Source organism: Geospiza fortis, unplaced genomic scaffold, assembly GCF_000277835.1.
Source record: "Geospiza fortis unplaced genomic scaffold, GeoFor_1.0 scaffold112, whole genome shotgun sequence".
Classification (NCBI taxonomy): domain Eukaryota; kingdom Metazoa; phylum Chordata; class Aves; order Passeriformes; family Thraupidae; genus Geospiza; species Geospiza fortis.
Genome location: NW_005054298.1, coordinates 21,236,634 through 21,253,451, shown reverse-complemented (window position 1 = coordinate 21,253,451; position 16,818 = coordinate 21,236,634). Strand labels below are relative to the sequence as shown.

Here is a 16,818-nt window from a genome sequence, read left to right as displayed (position 1 = left end):
AAGCAAATGCAGTGAGCAGTGAGACAGTCACAGGCTGTGAACCACACGGGTCCCAGAAGTGTGACTTGCTTTTGAGTACGACTGTGAGCCCAGGTGATCAGTCAGAGATAGAGCTGGAATTTGAGTTTGAGCCGCACAAAGATGACTCAGAAAAAGCGATCCAACTGCTTGCAGTGACTCAACAAGAGCAAGAAGTGGAAGGGGAGAAGCATGTCAACATTAGTTTTGATGTGTTTGCAGAGCCATCCAAAGAGGAATGGGTTGAGTTTAGGGCACAGGACTCAGAGAGCTGCAGCTTTGAGTTCCAGGTCACAGAAGCTCCTCCCAGATTTGTGAGGCTCATTTCTGACTACAGTACGTTTGTAGGTGCCTCAGTGTGTTTCCAGTGTCTTGTGACTGGTTCCCCCTGTCCCAGTGTCTGCTGGTACAAGGATGGGGTGTTGTTGGAAGGGGATAGATACTGTGCACAGGAAGAGCAGAACGGCTTGCACAGTCTTACCATTGAAAACCTGGTGCAGAGTGACAGTGGGCAGTACAAATGTATAGCTACTAACAGAGCAGGAACTGCTGAGACTTGTGCTGTGTTAACATTATACTAAATTTCCATAATTTATTTCAGAGTCTGTCTTGAAATATTAAGTGTTTTTACGATGTTGTTCACTGCAGGTAAAAATGCAGCACTCATTTTAGGGGCATTGTTTTCATCTCTCTAAGGATGAAAACCACTCTGTGGGCATATTTGTATTTCACTTAGATTTGCCTTCTTTGGGGAATTTAAGTGAGATTTAATCCATGCATAGATTTTGTGCACACTTTCTGCACTGAGGGATATTTCAGATTCCTTCTACGCTCCTTGCTCATTCTTGTAAAGATATTTTAATTGACACTCATTTGCATAGGACTGATTTTTTTGTATAATATATATATACCTGTGTGTCTGTAACAGTGCAATCACTATTGTTTTATGTAGGCTAGAAATCACCTGAAAATGTAGACACCACCTTTTTCTTGTGACCTAAAGGTATGGAACACAAACTTATGCTTGCTGTTTAGTTTGGATATAGTTCTGTTAAAGAACTCTTTAAATTGTTATTCCCCCTTCTCACAATGTTATGTCAGAACATGATTCAAATCCTGTTTATGGTTTCTATCACTGCAAAATTCTTACATCTATGGGCCTCTTTCATGGAATTAAATGCCTTTTTTAAGTCAATGAAATTATGCTGTTGCAAAGAAAAGCAGAGCAATGGGAAGAAAATTGAAAATTTTGCACTAGTAGAGACTGGACAGGATTTTCTTCTCTATTACCAAGTAATAAACATGAAAGCATATTTTGTACTGTATTTTTAAAAGTTAAAGGGAAAGGAGAAAGGGAGCGTAATAATAACAAATCAATTATGTTACTGTAAATTCATTAAAGTAATTTTGGTTGTCCCTGTATTTCAGTGTCATTCGTAAAAAAATGCATAGTAGTAAAAAAGTAAGATATTTTTATGCAGTATTCTTGTTTCACATTAGAACTGGATCTCTATATATTTCTTTTTTCTTTCTCTTTTTTTTTTTTTTTAAGTGTGCTATGTATCGAGATGACCAGAAATAAGGGGAATATATTCAGTTGTTACATGTGGCATGTTCTCAACACAGGAGGTTTTTACGTTAATGATCTCAATGTGAATATATATTTTTATATTTAAAGTAATGCTAATATTTAGGAGGAAGCAGCAGTAGCTGACATAATTAAATCAGAATTAATTCTATCTTACATAAACAATGATAAATTGATTAAGAAAATCTGTTAAATGTAGGAAAGTTATTAATTAATGTTTCTCAGAAACTAAATGACTCTCTAATGCACATACCAGCTTTCCAGTCACCTATATGTCAAGATGAGATCTTGAGTTCAAGATCCCTAAGCAAAAATTGGTTTTACTTTGTTTACCTGTTAATGAGATTCTTCCAGTTATTTACAAATTGCTGTCAGTTGCCTTGCAAACAGCTTTAAGCAGAGTGGTGACTTGAAGCATAAAAACTACTCCTATGGTATGTTCAGTTATGTTCATACCATTTCTTATTTCTGAGTTTGATGTGTCCTCACAGTGAGACCACCATGTCTCAAAAATCTGTTATCTTCTAAGACTATCCCATCACTCACCTGGGATACTAATTTTTGTTCAAAATATTCACCTTACCCAATTGTGTTACCTGATAAAAATTTAAAATCAGGAGTGGCAAGTTCTAATAACCCAGTACCCAGGCAAAATGGCTGAAGTGTTTAGGCTAATGCAAATGTGTCACTTCAGTGTCTTCTCAGTGACCCCCAGATAAATATTTAAGATTTGTATGTTAAAAGGCAGAGCTAATTGTGCTTTCTGACATGGTGGTAGGAAAGAGAAGCATGACTGTCTGACCCAATATTGTGCTGGGAATTAATTACTCCATGACGTGTCCTTAATCCATTCCTTGTGTAGATGTGTAGCACTAACTGGCTGATTAGACAGCAGAGGTCCTTAGGGAGGTTGGCATGAATTGTCTGATGTTCTGTGTCAGCTGGGATGTCAGGGGTGTTTAAGTTCCAAAGTCAAAGAGGTCAGAGGCCCTTTGATTACGTTCTGCGCAATTGTGAAGTGTGTTTATTTTGCATGTAAATCTGAATATTTTTAGAAGAAAGAGGCCCATAACTTGTTTTTTGAGCCATAAGCCACACAGGTCCAAGTTCATATTCACATCTGAAATATATGGCCAAGCATCTTTATCTCTACCCATGTAGTGGTGTTTGCGGTTTATGTAAATTTATAAGTCTTGGTTTAAGTTTCATACATTAGCCAGAAGCACCTGGTTCACCTAAGCTACAACTATTAAATCTGGAGTAATCCTAGGTTTAAATGAACTTAGTCTGGGACAATTGTTATAGCTTGACTATCTCTTTTCAAAATTTTGTGGTTTTCATAGGAATCAAAAAGCTCACAATTTTATTTTCAGATTTAATGTTGTCTTCATTTCTACAAAACAAGTATCTTTAAAAAAGAATTAAATATGTTTATTTGTCATCAGTGTATATTGAATGTTAACATGTATGGTTAATTTGTGAAATAAATATGAAATTATATAACTCCATTGCTTCTTGTACTTTATTCATTTTACAAACATATCTAAAATATGAAGAAGTATCTGTATAGTTCTTCTCTCATAAATATCCAGGAACAAACAAAAGTGCATTAATTTTTGCCACACTCCTATGTATAAAGCATTCTCCTGTGCTAACATGGGTTTCACACTGCAATTTTTATATATTATTTTTTTTTATTTTATTGGCCCAATTCTGCCACCCATTCTCGAATTTATTTACACAATTTATTACTGTTTTAACAAGGTTGGTAAGTAATGCTGAAGGACTGCTCTAATTTTTTTTTACTTAAGCATTTTTTCCTCTGCAGTTAATCATTGCATGCTATGTCACTATAATCACTGTGCTATGTCATTTATATTATGGCATTTGTGGCAAGACTAATAATTACTAAAATGGGAAAGAATTGGGTGACAGAGTTTGTTCTTTTTAATGTTTGTTGTTGGAGTGCAGCAAAAATTTTTATCTCTCAATAAGTTTTAAAATTGAAGACACTGTAATTGAGAAGCTTCTCAATTACAGTGCCTAGAGACATTACAGTGTCTAGAGACATTAATCTGCTCACGCTTTTATTCTTTTTTTTAAACTCTTATATCTGTCAAATACTCTGGGCCTTTGCTGAGGAAACTTTACTCAGTGAGGACAACTGTATTTGATTTCCAAAGGTTTTCCTTGCATCATGCTTTCCATGGATTTTTCCATTCCTGGAAATTCCATATTTTACTGATGTTTCTATTGTCAAACATCTGCAGAGATGTTCTTGCTTCTGTTTCCTCTCATTTTAAACTACTGTTGGAACTAAAGTTGTCTAATGCATAGATGTATAAATTCAAAAAGGCAAGAAAACAAAAAATCTTAAAAGTCTGTTCTCTTTTTCTCTGACATTGTGCAAGTTTTAATATGCCACATCTTGACAGGGAGGAGTTCAAAAGCAGAGATTTAAATCAATTATATTAAATCAAAGGTTTAAACTTGTGATGTTTGTAATAATGATGCTGTAAACTTAAGGGTCTAATGACAAAACCAGGACAAAGCTGTTAAGGTAGAAGTAATCTTTTGGTGTGCTAGACAAAAGATAGAGTTTAAACAGATGAACTATGCATCAAAAGAAAGGTTAGTGTGCTGAAAAGATTGTGGGTTTGTTGGTTGGTTTGGTGGAGGGGGGTGGGATTCAATCCTAATTGTGGCATTCTGGTTTTTTTGGGTTTTTTTTTGTTGGTGTTTTGAATTATATCAGGGTCTTAGCACTATTCTGCTGTATTGTTTGCATAGGTGTACATACAAATATGTATAAGACATGCCACTTTAATTATATCTGTGAAATGCATCAATGTTGCTTGATTGTTAATTGCACAGTGCACCCTGGAGGGATATGCCTAACCCATACTGTGATGTCAGGTTTAAAGACACACCCATCCTGATCAAGATAGGAAATCCTTAAGCAACCTGACAACACAGCATGTCTTACTCATTTTGGCAGGCATGACAGCAAGGAGACAACACAGACCTCCTGTTCATTGCTAGCTGCTGTATAGTATTGAAAAAGCCTCCAGCTATAGAGAAATAGATGGCCTAACACTGTATATTGCTATCTACGAGTGTTCTCATAAATATTACAGTAAAACTAAACAATTTTTTTCCATACAGACATCACTAGGTCTCATATTGCCTCTTCTGAGGAAGGAAGAAATGAAGGCTACAGCAGCGGCCTTCAGTTGCCTGATAGAGAGAAAACACTTGAATTTGAGCCTGGAAAACCAGTTTATTCCAGCAAAGCAAAGATGAAAATTGAGGAAGAGGGCAAAGCCCCTGTTTTCCTCAAACAGATCTCAGATGTTGAAGTCTGGCAGGGAGATGTAGCTAGGCTCTCTGTTACTGTCACTGGCAGCCCCACACCCAAAATCCAGTGGTTTTTCAATGGTAGGAAGCTAACCCCATGCATGGACTGTAAGTTAGTATTTGTTGGCAATGACCACAGCCTCATCCTCCCACATGCAGGAGTGCAAGATGAGGGTGAGTATCGGTGCGTGGCCAGCAATGCTCACGGTGAGACCAGCTGCAGCGCCCAGCTCCACGTGTGCCAGAGGCAGCCAGGCTCCCCCTGCTTTTCCAGGGAGCCAGGCAGTGTGCAGTGTGCCCTGGGCTCCACGGCAGTCTTTGAGTACACTGTGGAGGGGAGGCCATGCCCCGATGTGCTGTGGTCCAAGGGGAGCGAGCGGCTCCTCTCTGACGCGCGTCGCTCCATTGCTCAGCACCCTGACGGCTCGGGCTCTCTGACGGTGTGGCATTGCGTGGAGGAGGACACTGGGCTCTACACGTGCAGGGCTGTGAGTGTCCTGGGTGAGGCCACGTGCTCTGCTGAGCTCCTGGTGCTGCGCCAGGAGCGCGCTGTGTGCAACCAGAGCCCAGCCTTGCAGCACTCCACAGTGGCAGAGGAGCAAAGCCCTCTTTTCTACGAGGAGGCTGGTGAGGTTCCTGCAATGGAAGAAGCATTTAGTCTTGAGCCCATGGGGGAGCCTTCAACCCTCCTTCAGCTCCAGATGAGCCAGGCAGTGTACATGCTGCCCAGGGAGGATGTCTTGCCAGGCCTGCCACCAACCTGTCTGGCAGCGCAGAGTGTTGAAGAGATGCTCACCCAGGTGGCCGCAATACAAGAGAGCAGCGGGCTTCTGGCAGAGCCTCTGGAAACCCTCCCTGCTGGCCCCCAGGGTGTGGTGCCTGCAGCAGTGATGGAGACACAGCTACCTGGCTGCCTTGGGACTGTAGCTGCACAGATACTCATGCCTAAAGAAGAAATCATCCCCAAGGCAGCAGAACAACTGGCTGCTCTGAAGACAGAGGCTTCCCAAACCCTTCTACAGGTGTCAAGCACCACTGAGAGTCATGTCATGGATGGTGACCAAATCCAGATCCTTGAGGGCTTTCAGATAGCACAAGGTGAGCTAAAGGCTGAACCAAGATTTCTCTCTGAATTGGCCTTCACTGGGGGCCAAGCTGTCCCCCTGGAGAACATTTCTTTCCTGGAAACAGCAAAGGAAGATTTTGCTGCAAGAATACGTGAGGGACAGGCTGTGAGAATTCCCTTGCTGCTGGAAGAAAACCAGTCCATGGAGGAAGAACATGTTGATCTTTCCAAGCCACTTAGGCAGTGGCAAAGGACAGGACAATCCCATGAAACAATGTACTCTTGTGAGCTCCAGCCAAGCAAAGTCCTCAACAAGGACAGTGAGCTCACTGCTCTGGTTCCCAAGAGCTGCAGCTTAGACATAAAGTCTCAAATCAGAAATGCACTGAAAGCTGCAGTGGTAAGTGGGGAAAACCTCTTGTTTTCAGAATGGTTGGCTGATAAGGAAGATGTTAAAGTACAGGCAATAAACATCACCAAGGAGAATACACATACCTTGTGCACATATGTTGTGACCACAGGAGGATGCAGTCCCACAGAAATCCAAGTCTGCTTGGGAGAAGTGAACATTCAGACAGCTGACCAGAAAACAGTCTTGAAGGAAGTCTTCTATTCCTTTCTATGTGAAGATAAATGTTCCCTGACTGGTGAAAAATCCAAAGCATTGCCATTCTCTTCCAGACCACTTCTCTCAGGAAAATCCTATGATGAAATCTTTGAGCTGGAGCCCCAGCAGGCTGAGAGGACTATGGAGGCAGAAATACAACTGGAACACCCTTTGTCTGCACAAGTAATCAAGGCTGAGCATGATCTAATCAAGGATGTGGGTGCTGATGTAGCCTCTGCAGATGTTTTTGCAGAGACACCTGCAAAGATACTGAAAAGAAAAGAGAAAAGGGAAGAAAAATGTGAGGAAGAGGGGAGAGAGGGTCTAGAAACTAGAGCTGGAAAGCAAGAGGATGAGGTGGGCAAAGAAGGTTATCCCATCATACACAGCAAACTGGTTGACATTGTTGTGGAGGAAGAGGAGAGTGTCAGGCTGGTGTCTGTCATAACAAATGTCAGAGAGGTGAACTGGTACTTTGAGGGTAAACTGGTCTCTTCAGGCAACAAATTCAAGCGTTTGCAAGATCAGGACACATATACACTATTAATAAGCAAAGTGTGCGGGGAGATTCACCAAGGAGAGTACACCTGTGAGGCGCTGAATCAAGGTGGAAAAAGAGCAACAGCAGCAAAACTCACAGTTGTTAAAAGAGGTTGGATTATGGGGATAAAATAATCTTTTTAATGCACTGCTCTACTAATGAACCTCCCCTACTATGCATATCTTTGGACAGAGATACAATATTAATACCATCATGCCGCTAATCAGAGGGCCCTCTTTCTCTCTGGATTGATAGTCTCCTTTTACCACATTGCAAGGCCTCTCACTTCCATTTCCCCAGTCTTTGGTCAGGAACTTTTTTGTTTCACTGCACTAGCATGTTCAGGACAAAGCTGTATCTCAATCCCAACCATTTCTCCTATTATTCCCTGAGAAGTGGACCTGCTCTTCCCATTTTTCTCACTGCTGCACCCTCTCTCACTCCTTAGAGTCATTGCACTTCTCGTTCACACCATAGTTTCTCACAAGTTCAGAATAGATTACTATAAATTTATATCCTTTTGCTATTGTGCATTGCTATTTCACTTTGTTTTTCCAATATCACCACTGTTTCCTGATGTCATTATGCACTGTAAGACTGTCTGTCCACTGAGTCTAGTACTGCTTTCATTTCTTACAGATATTTCTTCTTTTACAGTCACTTTATGTGAATTGCAAGTATGTCACCTTTTTGGTTTTTTTTTTTTCCAGTCAGTCAATCACTTAATTTCAGAATGGCAACAGGCAGGGTTTTGAGTTACTATCTGCTTCTAATTTCAGTTGCACCGATCCTGAGGAGAAGACTTGAACCCTTGGAAGTGGCTGTGAATCATGTGGCCAAATTTACCTGTGAGGTGGAGATGGCTCCCAATGTCAAGTTCCAGTGGTACAAAGCCGGACGAGAGATATATGATGGGGACAAATACTCCATTCGCACCTCCAACTACCTCTCCACGCTGGAGATCCCAAGGCCTCAAGTTGTTGACTGTGGGGAATATAGCTGTAAGGCTTCCAACCAGCATGGCAGTGTAAGCTCTACAGCTGTTTTAACAGTAACTGGTAAGTACAGACCTTCAAACTGTTCTCTTTTTCCGTAAAATACTTTGGTGTATTGTAATGCTTTCACTGCTATACTTGCATATGTTTATGGTAGGACTCTTGGTTGCCATCATAATACCATAATAATCCATACCTAATTTTGGCAGGCACAAGCATAGAAAAGGAATAACTTTTGAGAATGCTGCTTTTAGGGGCTTTCTCTATGAAGGGAATCAGTGTGAAAAAGCTTCAGAGGGAAAGGAAGAAGGGGGAAAGAGCAGGAAGGAACAGCATGGGATTGCTTTGTGAATTCATTCTTGAAGAAGGTTTATTTCACAAGAAACACTTTTAAATCTGATTTCTTGGTGTAATAGTCACTGTGTGATTATCCTAGCACCCTAAATTTATCCTGCAACTATACTTGCGACACGGGTTATGCAGGTCTGCATACCTGAACATCTTTGTGCTGTGGCCAAAGGGGAGCTCTGTGACTGGGGAAATAGATCTTCTTAAATAAAAGGGGGTTTAAAGGGTTTCAATTTGCAAATTTTTTTTTTTGTCTATTGAGAGCTATACAGCAGGTTTTTTTCTTTAAAGGAAGAAAGAAACAAAAAGCCATTATCTTTTGGGGGTTTCTTTTATGATGACTTTTTTACTCTGACTTTTCTCTTTCTGGGAGGAGTCCTTATGTGGTCTTAGCTAAGTTCTAGGTGCTAGAGACTAGAAAAAGGTGCATGAACAGTGAAATGCATACAAACTTGCCCATCTTGAGAGAACAGTGAGCAAACATGTCAGTCTTGACGGAGACTGACATTTATTTTCATGAGGGAGACATGTCAGTCATGAGGGAGACCTTGTTTATTTTCCTTTAGTTTGTACATTGCTTCAGAGATTCAAAATGCCTTCAAGTTCTGGAGCAATACATAGACTGAAGAAGTACAAAACCAAAAGCCAAAATTTATAATCTTTAACACCTCTTATCTCCTTCGCTGCTGTTTTCTTTTACTAAAGAGAGTTCAGTGACAAGCTAGCCTCTCTTGCTCTGTGTCTCTGGCAAATGTGGCTCTACTCCTCACCTCTTGATAACATTGAACCCCTTTGTTTTGCAGAGGCATTTCCGCCAACGTTTCTTACCAGACCTGAACCTATTACTACTTTTGTTGGCAAAAGTGCCAAGTTCCTGTGTACTGTTTCGGGCACTCCAGTCATCGACATCACCTGGCAGAAAGATGGAACAACTATTTCACCTTCAGATCACCATAAGATCTCCAAAGTGGAAAATAAACATATTTTAGAAATTTCCCTTCTTACTGCTAGTGACAGAGGGGTTTACACTTGCAAAGCTTCCAACAAGTTTGGGGCTGATATTTGCCAGACTGAAATGGTCATTATAGACAAGCCCCACTTCATTAAAGATTTGCAGTCAGTACAGTCAGCAGTTAATAAAAAAATACGCCTTGAATGTCAGGTAGATGAAGACAGGAAAGTAACTGTAGGGTGGACAAAGGATGGAAACAAAATCCCTCCAGGCAAAGATTATAAGATTTACTTTGAAGACAAAATAGCCTCACTTGAGATTCCTCTGGCTAAGCTCAAGGACTCAGGCCACTATGTGTGTACTGCTTCAAATGAGGCAGGAAGCAGCTCCTCTTCTGCCAGCGTCACAGTCAGAGGTAAGATAGTTCTATGCCCCCTTTACCTTTCGTCTTCTTGGGTTCCCCAATTCTTCTTTCACAGGCAAAAGACTTCTTTGGACTGAAATTACACTGTGAATTCTTCTCAGACCTGCTACCTAGTCCATTCCCTGTAAAGTCTTTTCCCCGCTACCTTACAGTGCACCGTGTGTTACTTCACTATTTCTTTCATCAGAGAAAATCAAGAATTTCTCCTGCCTGCAGGGTAGAGATGGATGAAGAGGGAAAGCAAAGCCACAGAACCTGCACCTCAGCAAAGATTATGCTGATCTCTTGTGAAGCTGTATTTTGTTCTTGCTCTGGGAAGCAATCTTTCAAAGCTTTGTATTTCAGCTTTCTTTCCTTTTCCCCTTTCCTTTTCCCCTTCCCCTTTTTACCATCTCTTCCCCTCTCTTCCCATTTTCAGAACCACCATCCTTTGTGAAGAAGGTTGATCCATCTTATTTACTGACCCCAGGCGACTCTGCACGCCTTCAATGCAAAATCAAAGGGTCTCCTGAAATCCAGGTTACTTGGTTCAAGAACAATAAGGAAATCCATGAAAGTAACACACACAGGATGTCCTTTGTCAATTCTGTGGCTGTGTTAGATATTTTGGAAATGAAAGTTGATGACACTGGGACCTACTCATGTGAAGCTGTCAACGAGGTTGGAAGTGACAGTTGCAACACTTAAGTGGTTGTCAAAGGTCTGTCCTTGTTGCTGCCAGTCACACTCTTGAGAAAAACCTTTCTTCGTTGTTTTTTTTTTTTTTGGCCTGGTTGACTAATTCTTTCTTACTACTTTTATAGAGCCTCCGTCTTTCGTCCGAACACTTGAACCTGCAGAGCTAGTGAAGGGAACAAACCCCATTCTTCAGTGTGAGGTTGCTGGCACTGGACCCTTTGAGATTAGCTGGTACAAAGACAAGAAACAGATTCGCAGTAGTAAAAAATACAGGTTGACCTCTCAGAAGGCAGTTATTTCTTTGGAGGTGTCCTCATTTAATAGTGCAGATGTCGGTGAATACGAGTGTGTGATAGCTAATGAAGTCGGGAAGTGCATGTGCAGTGCCACATACATCTTGAAAGGTCAGTGGGAGAGAGAAAACTCCATTTACTGAAGGGAATGGCAAAAACCTCTTATTTCATAAAATGTCTTTTCTTTGGATTTGTGGGAGGCTGGGGAGACTGGGGACAAAGAATATCTTCTTCTCTTAAAATTCTGTATGTATCTTGAGTCTCATCTGGCATCAAACCTGTGAATTTGAAGAACATTGAGATTAATGGGCCATTAGCTCCCAGCTGGAGAAAGCACTTCTCCAACTTGCCTGCTCTTTGACTGAATTACAACATGTACTGCACATACTGTCTTACAAAAATGTCTTTAAGTTGCATATTTTATGTGATGATGTAATAGTAGATGAGTATTTTTCTCTTCTTTTCTCTTCTTTGAACTAGAACCACCATCTTTTGTTAAGAAAATTGAAAATGTGACAGCTCTGGCTGGAGATAGTGTTACATTACAGGCCGTGGTGAAAGGGTCAGAGCCTATTTCTGTGACATGGATGAAGGGCAAAGACATTATTAAAGATGATAACAATGTAAGAGTGACATTTGATCATGGTCTAGCAACACTGCAAATTACCGGAGTCCAGCTGAGCTCTGGTGGCAAATACACCTGCGTGGCTGAGAATGATGCAGGAAGTCAGTCCTGCTTTGGTGAACTAGCAGTGAAAGGTCAGTGGAGAAGTGCTGTGATCCCTGCAGTCTCCCACTTGAGAGAAGGAGAAATTTCCTTTTGTCCTTAACACCAGTTGTTTAATTCTGTTGTAGAACCTGCCAAAATAATTGAAAAAGCTGAAATGATCCAGGTTACAGCAGGGGAACCAGCTATTTTGGAGTACACTGTCACAGGCACTCCAGAGCTGAAAACCAAATGGTTCAAAGATGGAAAGCCACTCCCTGCCAGCAAAAAATACAGGATCAGCTTCAAAAATAGCATTGCTCAGCTCAAGTTTTATGCTGCTGAAATGCAAGACAGTGGTGAATACACCTTTGAGATATCCAATGATGTGGGCATCAGCTCTTGTACTACCAGCTTCACTGTGCTAGGTTGGTACTGCCTCTTTGCAGAGAGCCCTGGTGCTCTGCTCTGTGTCTAACAGAGCCAGAAGCAGAAGAGCACTCCTGTTTTGCTCATGTGTTCCTTTTGTAATTTTTTTCACTCTCGACAGATCGCACTCTCCCTCCCTTCTTTACTAAACCACTGAAGAATATTGACAGCATCATTAGCACCTCGTGCCGCCTAGAGTGCAAAATTTCTGGCTCTCTTCCAATGACTGTCTCATGGTTTAAGCAAGATACTGAGATCACTTCAAGTGCCAAGTATACAGTACACTTTGCAGAAGGCTCAGCATCTTTGGAAATAAAACACCTAGATACAAATGATGCTGGGGTCTACATTTGTAGAGCCACAAACTCTGCTGGTAGCAAAGAGAGCAGTAGCACTTTGTTTATAAAAGGTTTGGCAATTTGTTTCACTTTTTTGGAATCTCGCTTATCTTGTGATAATACTTTTCTTTCCCAAAATACAAGCCTTCTCTTACTCATTGCATTTTTTTCCTTTCAACGCAATCCAGAGCCACCCAGCTTCACTGTAGAACCAGAGTCTCAAGATGTATTGCCTGCATCAACTGTACATTTCAAAGGAATGTTTAAAGGCACAACACCACTGACAGTGAAATGGTTTAAAGGTGATACTGAGCTGGTGACAGGAGGAGCCTGCTACATTATGACAGAAGCATTAGCAAGTTACTTGGAGCTTTATGCAGTCAAACCAGCTGACTCTGGAAAATACACCTGCAAAGTCTCCAATGTAGCTGGTTCAGTAACATGCAGTGCAAACTTATTTGTGAAAGGTTTGCATTCTTACTCTTATTTAAAATTCTAGCTGCTGGATTAACACAGCAGCACTCTTTCCTGTGTTCTTTCTCCTGAACACTCTTCTTAAATCCACAGAACCTGCTGCCTTTAAGGAGAAGCTAGAGCCAACTCATCTCATAAAGAAAGGTGGATATGCTGAACTGACCTGTGAAGTCACTGGTACTCCTGAGATTAAAATCACGTGGTTCAAGGATGATAGAGAGCTAAAAGAGAGTGACAAATACAGGATATCTTTTACAAAATCTTTGGCAATACTCCGTGTTTCAGAGGTTGATACTGAAGACAGTGGGGAATACATTTGCGAAGCCAAAAATGATGCTGGAAAAGATATCTGCAGTAGTGTTGTTACAGTCAAAGGTGTGTGTGACATCCAGCCACACAGTTGGTATCTTTAGACTCAGTACAATGGTACTGGCTTCAAAAGTATGATTAATGCAAATTGCACTTTCTTTTTTGCACTGTAGAGTCACCTTATTTTAGCAAGGAGTTTCAATCCATGGAAGTCTTGAAGGATTCTGATGTGGTTTTGGAGTGTGAGGTTCTTGGCACACCTCCCTTTGAAGTGTTCTGGGTGAAAGATGATAAACCCGTGCGGAGCAGTAAGAAGCACAGAATAAGCATTGAGAAATCTTTGGTTAGCCTCCATGTTTTCAGGTTTGATGCTTCTGATGTTGGGGAGTATCAGTGTAGAGTAACAAACGATGTTGGGAGCTGCCTCTGCCGTTCAGAGGTCACGCTGAAAGGTTAGTGCAAGGTGCAAAACACCACTAGCATGCTCTTATCCCAGTGTGGTTTTCCATGCCACACTGTTCATTACACACCAGACTTGTACTTACATAACCACTTTCTTCCTGCCAGAGCCTCCGCAGTTTTTGAAGAAGATAGAAAATATTAGCTCCCTTCGAGGGGGAACAGTTGTGTTTCAGGCTGCTATTAAAGGCTCCTTGCCCATCACTGTATCCTGGTTGAAAGACAATGATGAAGTGATTGAAGACAACAATATCAAAATGACCTTTGTGAACAATGTTGCCACTCTTATGGTGAGATCTATTGAGCTGAAACATGATGGGAAATATTTCTGTCAGGCTAAAAATGAGGCAGGAATTCAGAGGTGTTCTGCTCTGCTGACTGTCAAAGGTTGGTCTTACCCTGAAGGTTTGCAATGATCTGGGATGGTTCCCTTGGGATTTTTACAGATGTACTTAACACTCTATCTCCTTGTTTACAACAGAACCTGCTACAATTGTGGACAAGGCTGTGTCAATAGATGTGACTGAGGGAGACCCAGCAACCTTGCAGTGTAAATTTTCAGGAACAAAACCTATTACAGCCAAATGGTTCAAAGATGGCAAGGAACTGACATTGGGCCCAAAATATAAGATCAGTGTTACAGATACCGTCTCAGTCTTAAAGGTGCTTTATGCAGATAAGAAAGATAGTGGAGAATACATTTTTGAGGTTCAAAATGACGTTGGGAGCAGTAGCTGTTCTGCCAGCATTAATGTCCTAGGTGTGTATGGGCTTTCTCTTATTATTGCTTTTAGATACCAAATCTTTTCTTCTGAGCTGACATGTGCCACAATTGCTGTTGAATTTTTATATTTTGTCTTTTTACTCTGTCTTGGATAGATCTCATTATACCACCTAAATTCACCAAAAAACTCAAGAAAATGGACAGCATTAAGGGGTCTTTTGTCCACCTGGAGTGCATAGTGTCTGGTTCGCATCCTATAAGTATTCAGTGGTATAAGGATGGTCAAGAAATAACAGCAAGTGAAAAGCACAAATACTCTTTCCATGATAATACTGCGTTTCTGGAAATAAATAAACTCGAAGGCACAGACAGTGGCTCTTACACTTGTGAAGCAACAAATAAAGCAGGAAGCAGCCAATGCAGCGGGTTCTTAACAGTAAAAGGTTTGAGTTCTTTCTTTGTCTTCTGTTAGGTCTCTCATGCATAGTTTTGGATTTCCCCATCTCAGAGTAATCCCCTTTCTTCCTTTTTGCATGTTATAGAGCCACCATATTTTATGGAAAAACCCCAGTCTCAAGAGGTTGTGCCCAATGCTAGGGTTCAGTTCAAAGCACTGGTGAAAGGGTCTACTCCTCTGCAGATAAAGTGGTTTAAAGACAGCCAGGAGCTCCTATCTGGAGCCAGTCGATCTGTCTGGAAGGATGACACTTCTAGTGTTCTGGAGCTCTTCTCAGCTAGGACATCTGATTCTGGGAACTACACTTGTCAGATAAGCAATGACGTGGGGACTGCAACCTGCAAAGCAACTCTATTTGTAAAAGGTGTGCAAACCAATCTTCTAAAATTTTGGTTCTTATTTTTATGTGCAGTTTTGGTGGGAGGGGGAGGAGGCCTTTTAGCATTTTTTTTTTAATTTGGGGGGTTTTTATTTTTTTTATTCCTACCTTGAATATCATAAAGCCTCAACTTCTCTGTCCATCTTCTAGAGCCCCCCAGATTTATTCAGATGCCAACTTCTGTAGTAGCTTTGCGTGAAGGACAGTCCACCACTTTTGAGTGCCAGATAGTAGGCACACCAGAGATCCACATTACATGGTACCTGGATGGAAATGAAGTGACTGACAAAGCTAAGTACGGCATCTCCTTCATAGATGGTTTAGCCACTTTGAGAGTCCCTCAAGCCAGAGTGGCAGATAGTGGGATTTATGTTTGTGAAGCCCACAATGATGCAGGTAGCGAGAGCTGCAGCATCGAGCTGAAAGTAAAAGGTTGGTTTTGAACATCTTGTCATCTCTGTCACATATCTGGGGTGAGGAAGTAGGAGATACTTCTTCTCCCCTCAAAACTATTTGAGATTATTATCTACATTCCCCTCATTCTTCTTTATAGAGCCTCCAACCTTTGTTCGGGAGTTGCGTCCCACCGAGGTAGTGAAGGGCTCAGAGGCCACACTAGAGTGTGAGGTGTCTGGTACCCCTCCATTTGAGGTGAAGTGGCTGAAGAACAATAAGGAGATGTTCAGCAGCAAGAAATACACCATCTCCACCAAAGAATCAGTGTTTACTCTTACTGTAACTAACTGTGACATCTCGGATGTTGGTGAATATCAGTGTATTATATCAAATGAAGGTGGGAGCTGTTCTTGCAGCACAAGACTCAGCTTAAAAGGTCAGTCCTCTAGGAAACACACCTCAAACTTTATATGCCCCAGCTAAACTGTAGCAAGTGGGATTACTTTATATGATCTCTCTTTCTCCTCTTCCCTTTCCATGACTTCTCTTCTGAACAACAAACAAAACTCACACCACAGAACCACCATCCTTTGTCAGGAAGCTGGAGAACGTCACTAGCATTTTGAAAGGTGATGCATTCTTTCAGTGTGTCGTAGCAGGTGCTCAACCCCTATCTGTGTCATGGATAAAAGATGAGAAAATACTAGAAGATGATGAGCACCACCACATTACCTTCGAGAACAGGGTGGCCACACTGAAGCTTACTAATGTTGACCTCAGCCACAGAGGGAGATACACCTGTCAGGCAAAGAACGAATCTGGCATGGAGAAGTGTTTTGCTTTGCTTTTTGTACAAGGTGTGTACAAGGCGTAACCTTGATGAGTACTTGGAAAGTCAGTTCCCTACCTATGTAGCTAACTGCTGCAATTTTTATACTCTTTATACCTCAGAGCCTGCGCAGATCATAGAAAAGGCTAAATCACTTAAAGTCACTGAGAAAGATCCCGTGACTTTGGAGTGTACTGTGGCTGGGACACCAGAGCTCCGAATAAGATGGTACAAAGATGGCAAACAGCTCCTGCCCAGTAGATACTACACAATGAACTTTGAAAACAATGTGGCCAGTTTCAGGATTGAACCTGTATCAAAGGAGGATAGTGGCACATACAGTTTTAAGGTTGAAAATGACTTCGGAAGTAGCACCTGTGAAGCTGTTCTGACTGTGCTAGGTTTGTATTGCCAATCCATCAAGGAGGAAATGAAAAATAATCTCCGTGAA

The 16,818-nt window shown here is 41.4% G+C and overlaps 1 protein-coding gene across 1 annotated transcript in view; it reads left to right on the top strand.

Annotated features, from left to right (window-relative positions):
* TTN (titin) overlaps positions 1-16,818 on the top strand; it is a 238,349-nt gene that overhangs the window by 46,225 nt on the left and 175,306 nt on the right. The window contains 20 exon segments of the mRNA XM_031058521.1: positions 4,772-6,856; positions 7,136-7,288; positions 7,957-8,235; positions 9,324-9,887; positions 10,315-10,596; positions 10,700-10,978; positions 11,348-11,626; positions 11,723-12,001; positions 12,124-12,411; positions 12,529-12,807; positions 12,908-13,189; positions 13,297-13,575; positions 13,691-13,969; positions 14,064-14,342; positions 14,462-14,749; positions 14,849-15,127; positions 15,293-15,574; positions 15,696-15,974; positions 16,117-16,395; positions 16,490-16,768. Of these exon segments, the coding sequence (XP_030914381.1) occupies positions 4,772-6,856; positions 7,136-7,288; positions 7,957-8,235; positions 9,324-9,887; positions 10,315-10,596; positions 10,700-10,978; positions 11,348-11,626; positions 11,723-12,001; positions 12,124-12,411; positions 12,529-12,807; positions 12,908-13,189; positions 13,297-13,575; positions 13,691-13,969; positions 14,064-14,342; positions 14,462-14,749; positions 14,849-15,127; positions 15,293-15,574; positions 15,696-15,974; positions 16,117-16,395; positions 16,490-16,768 (7,572 nt within the window).